General features: G+C 46.3%; 1 protein-coding gene across 5 annotated transcripts in view; it reads right to left on the bottom strand.

Moving 5' to 3' along the window:
* Positions 1-141: 141 nt before the first annotated feature.
* DNAH2 (dynein axonemal heavy chain 2) overlaps positions 142-8,340 on the bottom strand; it is a 102,525-nt gene continuing 94,326 nt past the window's right edge. For 2 of the 5 annotated variants that reach the window (XM_045570133.1, XM_045570135.1), the window contains 9 exons: positions 3,341-3,532; positions 2,994-3,178; positions 2,562-2,790; positions 2,331-2,482; positions 2,103-2,217; positions 1,092-1,268; positions 920-994; positions 613-763; positions 142-477 (listed from right to left, as the gene is read on the bottom strand). In XM_045570133.1, the coding sequence (XP_045426089.1) occupies positions 323-477; positions 613-763; positions 920-994; positions 1,092-1,268; positions 2,103-2,217; positions 2,331-2,482; positions 2,562-2,790; positions 2,994-3,178; positions 3,341-3,532 (1,431 nt within the window). In that variant the 3' untranslated portion in view covers positions 142-322. Of the gene's footprint in view, positions 478-612; positions 764-919; positions 995-1,091; positions 1,269-2,102; positions 2,218-2,330; positions 2,483-2,561; positions 2,791-2,993; positions 3,179-3,340; positions 3,533-8,340 lie in introns of those variants that run through there. The other 3 variants (XR_006739508.1, XM_045570136.1, XM_045570137.1) reach the window with 3 other exon arrangements.

The raw sequence follows: 8,340 nt of genomic DNA, 5'->3' as shown, positions 1-8,340 counted from the left end.
TCCTCTGCTCCTTTCCCCGCGTCGTATTAGCTCACTAATAGCTCCCGTACTCTGTGAGACCTGGGATTTCTCCCTCCCCAAACCCCCACCGCTGCACTGAGACACTTAGGGCTTGTGGGCGCGAGTTTCACTGCTCTGAGCTCCAATACAACTCTTCCACTTTTATGGCTAGCACAACTAGGTGTCTCCAGGGCCCCATCACACGCCAAATTCAGCCAAGGTCAAAGCCTGAGGGAGGTCCAGCTGTAATCCAGGTGCATTATCAGCCTCAATTCCTAGAGGCCCCGACCCTCTGTTAAGCGGAGAAAAAGAGGAGGCCTCCTCAGCTGTCCAAGCTCATGAGTAGAGCAGTGCCTCTCTTGATCCAGTGATCGGATGTCATGGCCCCAGATCGGAGGTCGATGCCGATGACAAAGGAGGCTCGGTCTGAGCTGCCTGCCCGGTTGGGATAGTAATAGCAGGGGCAGGAGTACATGCCTGGGGGAAAGGAGACAAGGAGTCAGATCCCTGTGCGACAGCAGGGAAGGAGCGAGTGTGGAGGGGGCTGGAGCAGAGGATGGGTTAGGATCCAGAGTAGAGATGGGACAGACAGGTCTGGAGGAGCTGACCCACCCTTAGCGCTCTTCTTGCGGCTCTCTGCAGGCCGGAAGTGGATCGTGGGCATGAGGTAGACAAGCTGCATGGGCTCTGCCTCCACCAAGCAGGAGTTCTTCCGGTCCCAGCCTGCACCCTCCAGGTACAGGCCCCGAACCCAGACACCATCCTGGGGAGAAACGGGGGCAGGTTTGGGGGAAGGCTAGACTCTTAGTTGCCAGCACCCGGACCTGCCACCTCTCTCCTCCCTTCTCATCTGATTATTTCCACTTTTGCATCCCAGCACCGTGTTTTGCTCAGAGCCCCAAGCACATCTGGCTCCCACCTTGGGTGGATACACTAGGTTGCTGTCATCCACAGTGGAAACGATAAACTCCCAGGAGAGGCTGTCCACTGAAATCTGGGGGTTGAAGGTGAGAGTAAGGGAGGACCCCAAAGAGGAGAGCAAATACATGTCCTCAACATCCATCCTGCTTCACACTTTCCACATTGCTCACATTGTTTTGGCGAGCTGAAGACTGCAGCACAGCAGTGAGGAAGCCCGTGGGAAAGGTGAAACCAGACAGCCAGAAGATCACAGGTGGCCGGGCACGGCTGGCCCACAGCTCAAACTGCTCCACACGCATGGCCAAGTCCCGGGTCCATGCAGCCAGTGGCTTTTGTGAGGGATATGCCTGGGAAAGCGGGCAGTTAGTGTTTACTCATTCATTTCATCATGCATTCAAATCCTTATTTTGAGCACCTAGAGCAGATATGAGAAAACTATGTTTTCTCTGTTACCCACCTACGGGTGGGCAAAGCTCTCCATAAGCCAACTCCCAGGAAAGAAGCATAAGATAGCACCTATTTATTAATAACAATGGCAACAGTAATATTAACCAGGTATCATTAATGAAGCACCTACTGAGTGTTGTGTGCAGTACTGGGAATCTTTTTTTTTTTTTTTTTTTTTTTTTGAGACAGAGTCTCACTTTGTTGCCTGGGCTAGAGTGAGTGCCGTGGCATCAGCCTAGCTCACAGCAACCTCAAACTCCTGGGCTTAAGAGATCCTACTTCCTCAGCCTCCCCAGTAGCTGGGACTACAGGCATGCGCCACCATGTCCAGCTAATTTTTTCTATATATATTTTTAGTTGTCCAGATAATTTTTATTTCTATTTTTAGTAGAGACGGGGTCTTGCTCAGGCTGGTCTCGAACTCCTGACCTCGAGCGATCCACCTGCCTTGGCCTCCCAGAGGGCTAGGATTATAGGCGTGAGCCACCTCGCCCGGCCTGTACTGGGAATCTTTGAAACATTCTTGGAGAGGTTAGTAACCTGCCCTGAGTAAGTCTATAAATTAGTAAGTTGTGCAGAGTCAGAGAGCCAGATTTCAACCTTGAACCCATCTGGCTTCAATGCCCAGGCTCTCTGCAGTCTGTACATGCCTCCCTAGAACCAGGAGATTGGGAGGCACAGGGGTGACAAGAGAGCTCATGATTGCAATAGGATCAACAGTGGTGTAATCTTGCCTTTCCCCACAGTGGAGGGACATGGGCATCAAAGATGCAATTGAAAATCTCTTCCAGACTTGTAGACATGACGATGAGGCCCTGGATGCCTTTCTCTAGGTCTGTCAGTGAGAACCTGAACAGGATTAGGTGGAGGGTTAGAGACGGTGGGCCTGGAAAAGTCATCCTGCCAGGGGATAGAGGCCCTTCCCTCCCCCTCCCACATTCCACAGAGCCCCTGCATCTTACAGGATGGTCTGCATCAGCTTGTTGTATCTCTGGATCTCCTGCAGAAGAACCACATTGAGCGGGGAGGGGTCGAGAGCCAACAGTTTTCGGGTCCCCTCATAGTCGATCATTTCAGGGATCTTCTGCTTCACATCCGCAGCCAACTCAAGGACCTGTGGAGGTAGGAGCTGTGAGTGTCATCCTCCCTTCCTCATCACTCCCCACCCCCACCCCAGATGTGTCTCTTCTTGCCTTCTCTTCCCGGGTCTGGCCTCCAGCCCTGATGGGTGTAATCTGGGGTTGCAGGGAAAGCAGAGTCTCAAAGAGAGTTCGTGCTTCTGTGATCTGCGAGGCCACATCGGCATTGGGGTGCTGACCAAAGGCCTCAGGGGGGTCCATGCCAGGCAATAAGCTGATGTATTCCTTGTAAGAGGCCAGGCTCCCATCCTTGGGGATAAAGTAAGTCTCTAGTACTGACAACCTGGGGAGCCACAGCATAATTATCGCCATGTTGTGGGGTCTTGGGCTTCAATACCCAGCCAAGACCCCAGTCCTTATGCATGTCCCATTTGTCCAACTCCCTGCTCTTGCTCCCCACTTCCAGTCCCACAAACTGTCTTCTCCCAATCTCATATTCTCTGCTTGTGTCCTCTGGCTCCTTGCTCAGTGCTACCTGCCCCTCACCGGTAGGAGGGAGTTGATAGAGACTGGTCACAGAAATAGTCATTGATGTAGGTGATAAGCAGGCGCCGGTCCCAGTCATCTGTGACATGTCCACCGTAGTTGACGCCAGCAATGAGGTACTTGAGTGCATCCCACGGTGTTTCCTCATACTCATCCAGATAGAGGCTCAGCAAGTTCTCTGACACCTGTGAATGGTCCCAACCCAAGTCCCCACCCCTCCACATAGTTATGGCAGGAACTCTTCCAACGGAGCTTTAACACAGGCTTTCTGTGAGCAGATAGGGGGAGCCAGGGGCAGGAAGTATAAGCAGAGAGGGCTGGAATGAGGACCCCTGGTTAGCACAAACCTCGAAGTCAGAGTCGTTGAAGCCGTAGATAATATTCCAGCCAAGCTGCAGGAACTTTTTGCGTTCGAGTAATACAGAGTGGAAGAAGCAGAGTGCAAACAGCAGCTTCTTATATTTGGCAGGTTTGGAGCAGTGGGAAAACTGTGGTTCTGTCATCAGTTGGTAAAGACGTGTCATGTTGGCCTTTAGGCCCTGGGGACAATGAGGTGCACAGTTGCCATGCAGCATACTCAGCCCTGCCTCTAGCACCACCATGTACAGATGTGGAGGCTGTTCACTGCACAAAGGCACTGGCAGAAGGGGTAAGTGGAAGCCGAAATCTAGTCCTTGATCTACATGCCAAGATGTGCCTTCATTCACAAGGTGCCTTCATCTAGTTCAGACACACAGGCACTGTATGGGCTAGGGGCAGGCCTACCTCCTTGTACCCCCACTTTTGTTAAGCCAGTCAAATTTAGCAGTGGGAGGCTGTATACCAACGTTAGTGATGCTAATGTTAGTAAGTTCTGATAACCCACTACCATCAGACCAGCCTGTCCCCCCACTTTTGATCCTCTCAGCCATGATGTTCTCAATGGGTAGGCCAACCCAACTGGGGAGTGCCAGAAAATATGAACAAAGTATATACTTGCAACTATTAATTAACAAAAGTGGCAGAATTTTGCACAAAGGTTCATTGTTGATTAAAAAGTCCATAGTATATTATCAAGGAGGAACATTCTACGTGATTGGCTTTATCAGTTTTCATGAACAAGTTGGAATTTGGACTAAGTCTTATAAATGGGAAGGATATGACTAGACTTGAGAGAAGGGTCTTGGTTTCCTGGAGCTGGAAGGAATTGAAGGAATAAAGACACAATAGAGAAAATAAGTGAGGGGATAAGCCTGGCTCAAGTCAAGTGCAAGTCCTCAGGTGGGAAAAGAAGGGCCATGTACAGATGGAGAGGCAATAAGAAGAGTAGTATTAATAGTTGGAGCCATTTGGACTTGATTTACTAGCATCACGGACACAGAGCCATGCTCTCTCTTGAGTGGGACAGTGGTATTTTGAAACAATGTTTTAAGAAGACTTATCTATATGATCGATGGGATGGAGTAGTAAAAAACTTGAAGTGAGAATATTGGATAGCAGTAACAAAAATAACGTGATTTTTTTTACAAGGCCATTTATAATATCAAAACATGTAAAGTATCTAAGAATAAATCTAATTAAGATGTACACATCTTTAAGGGAAAATTACAAAACTTCACTGAAATAAAGAATAAATGGAGAGATATGGTATGCTCATGGATTGGGAAGTTTCTTGTCCTAAAGTTGCCAATTTTCCCCAAAGTGATCAATCCAATTTTTTTGTGAAACTTGACAAGCTAATTCTAAAATTTATGTTGGAGAATAAAAGCTCATTAAACCTCTTAAAAATTAAGAATTTCTATTCACCAAAAAGTAACATAAAAAAGAAAAGACAAACCACAAAACACATAACTGTCCCCCCATTTTTGACCCTCCCAGCCATGATGTTCTCAATGTTCTCCTAATTGACAAAGGGTTAGGATCTAGAATGTATGAAGAACTATGAAACATGAAGAACAGTATGAATGAATGTCAGGCACATAATGTTGAATGAAAAAAGCAAGTCACAGAGAAATTTATGTAGCATGATTGCATTAGCGATACAAACTTTTGTGTTAAAATTATAAAGAAAATAAAATGGCACATTCAGAATTCAGAATAGTGCCTTCCTCTGAGTGAGGAGGGAAGGCGATGAGATTGGGAAGAAGCACACCAGGACTTCAAAGACAATGCTAATCTTTCTTAAAAGGATGACAGGCACACAGGCATTCGTTGAATCATGATCCTTTATATCTTGCATATATTTAATAAATATTCTTTTTTTTCATTTGTAGAGATAGGAGTCTTGCTATGTTGCCCAGGTTGGTCTCAAACTCCTGGGCTCAAGTGATCCTCCCTCCTCAGCCTCCCAAAGTGCTGGGATTACAGGCCTGAGCCACCATGCTCAGCCTAAATATTCTTTTGGATCTATTTAATATCTAATTTTTTAAAAAAGACTAGAAAGCAGGGAGTGATTCAGCAATATACTCCAGGGCTACACCCCAAACTGGCAACTGGGGGCTGTCATTATGGGAACTTTCTTGTTTGAAGTAAAACTCAAATGAACCTCTGTCTCCTTAACTATTTGAGTTGACTTTGTATATCCTGAAGCAAAAATTGGTCTCTTTCACAGGACAAAAACATTGCAATACCTGATCCTAGAATGGGTCTTGTGTGGGGCAAAAATTTATAAAGGACATTATTGGGCTATTTGACAAAATTGGAATATGTATAATAAATTAGATAAAAAATATTGTATCAATGTTAAATTAATCGAAGGTGGCAACTGCAGTGCAATTATATAGAATATCCTGTTCTTAGGATCAAACCTTTTACACTTATTCTTACAACTTTTCTGTAAGTTTAAAATTATTTCCAAATAAAATATTTTAAAATATTGGCCTCTTTGTCAGCTTCCAAAAGAAATTCAGTTCTACCAAGTACACCCTGAACTTTCTTCTTTGACTGCAGGTTTGGCGGATCGCAGGGAGGATGTGCATTTCCAACAGGCAACGCTTCAGAGAAGCCTGTCCTGAGCTGAGCCACGACTAAGAGCCCTCTTCCCTTTGGACTCTCCACATTGCAGAGCCATTTCTCCAATTTCCCTCCTCCTAGATTTCCCCTCAGATTCATCACTGCCTCACATTTTTTTTTTTTTTTTTGAGAGGGAGCCTCACTCTGTCACCCAGGCCAGAGTGCAGTGGTGCAATCATAGCTCACTACAGCCTTGAACTCCTGGGCTCAAGGGATCCTCCTGCCTCAGCTTCCCCAGTAGCTGGGACTACAGGTACGAGCCACCCTGCCAGGCTAAGTTTTTATTTTTTGTAGAGACAGGGTCTCACTATGTTGTCCAGGCTGGTCTTGAACTCCTGGCCTCAGGCGATTGCTCGTCCTGCCTCAGCTTCACAAAGTGCTAAGATCACAGGCATGAGCCACTGTGCCCAGCCACTGCCTCCCTCTTTTATCATGCAGACCTAAGTAGCACCTATCTCCAAACTTACACACCTCCTCCCACCACAGGATGCTCAAGCAGCAAAGGACCATCTAGCTGCCAGGGCACATACCTCTCTTAGAAGTAAAAAACAAAGTTCTTAAAAAAAATTCAGAAAAAAATTCTGTTACACTGGTAACAGATTTCTGAACTATCTGACATTTTAAAAAGGGGCACAGAATATTTGTGTTGGCAGAAAAAATAAAGGAAAATAAAAATCAACTTTAAACATATTTTTAAAAAAATCATATTTGTGCCATTAACCAAAATGAAGCGAGGGGCTGTGAGAGGCGGAGTGTAGGGTGCTGGCGGCCGAGCAGCAGTGCTTTGCGATCACAGGCAATTCAGAGCTGGAACCGAGTTTGGTACTGGGGACAAAGATGGGGCTTGGAGTTGAAATCATGGAAAGGACAATTTCCTCGTCAAGTTGTGAAAGGAGTAAATGGAGAATGAGAAAAGCTGGAGGTTGAGGACTAAGTCCTGAGATCTGGCCACAGGCAAAGAGAAGGAGACACAGAGGTGATATGTGGTGTGTCAAAGACAGAGGGAGAAACAGCAGTGATGTGTCAGGGAAGCCAGGGAGAGGGACAGCCGACTGTGCCAACTGCCCCAAGGTAGTCAAGGAGGATTAAGAATGAGGAAAAGCTCCCACACATACACTCAAATGGTACTTATTTGCTGAGTACCTACGGTATACTGGCCCCTGTGTTTTTCACAGGGTGAGCAAAAAGGATTTTGATTTTGACTAGGAGCAATGAAAGGCTACTAAAATAGTTTAAGCAGCAGTGAGTGGGTGAGGCGCAGTGACATGGTGGATTTTAAGGGATCAGTATGATGGCAATCAATGATGAGCTTGTAATATTGGAAATAAAAAATTTCAGCAGAGTTGGAGGGAAGGAAGGAGAAAGAAGCTGAGAAGTGTGACATTAGAAAGAGAATGTAAGGGAAGGCTAGGAGGCAGGAAATTTCCTCGGTGTAAAAGAATGAATTTGGAGGCCAGGCGTGGTGACTCACGCCTGTAATCCTAGCACTCTGGGAGGCCGAGGCAGGTGGATCGCTCAAGGTCAGGAGTTCAAGACCAGCCTGAGCAAGAGTGAGACCCCGTCTCTATTAAAAATAGAAAGAAATTATCTGGCCAACTAAAAATATATATATAGAAAAAAATTAGCCGGGCATTGTGGCGCATGCCTATAGTCCCAGCCACTTGGGAGGCTGAGGCAGGAGGATCGCTTAAGCCCAGGAGTTTGAGGTTGCTGTGAGCTAGGCTGACGCCACGGCACTCACTCTAGCCTGGGCAACAGAGCAAGACTCTGTCTCAAAAAAAAAAAAAATGAATTTGGGAACCCAACTACCCAAACTCTGACTTTGGAATACTCAGTTACTTCCTGTGCCTCAGTTTCCTATCTGTAAAATGGGGTGTAATAGTACTCACCTGACAGGTGTGTATGTGGGTGTGATTTAAAAAAAAAAAACACAGGGTCTCGCCCTATTGCCTATGCTGAAGCACAGTGGGTATGATCATAGCTCACTGCAACCTCAAACTCCTGAGCTCAAGCAATCTTCTCACCTCAGCCTCCCAAGTAGCTGGGACTACAGTTGCATGCTACCATGCCCGGCTAATTTTTAAATTTTTTGTTGAGATAGGGTCTCACTATGTTTCCCAGGCTGGTCTTGAACTCCTGGGCTTAAGTAATCCTCCTGCCTCAGCCTCCCAAAGTGCTGGGATTACAGGTATGAGCCACTGGCCTGTGTGTGTATTAAATGAGTTAATAGATGTAAAGAACTTAGAACAGTGTCTGGCACATAGTAATCACTCAAGAAATGTCAGATGTTACTATTATGTTCTTGGAGTTTGGCACAAAGAGGAGAGAAATGAGGTGGAATTTTTCAGAAGGCAAC

This window comes from Lemur catta, chromosome 15 (genome assembly GCF_020740605.2).
Source record: "Lemur catta isolate mLemCat1 chromosome 15, mLemCat1.pri, whole genome shotgun sequence".
Lineage (NCBI taxonomy): Eukaryota > Metazoa > Chordata > Mammalia > Primates > Lemuridae > Lemur > Lemur catta.
The sequence above is the reverse complement of the archived record's forward strand: the minus strand, read 5'-3'. Positions and strand labels throughout refer to the sequence as shown.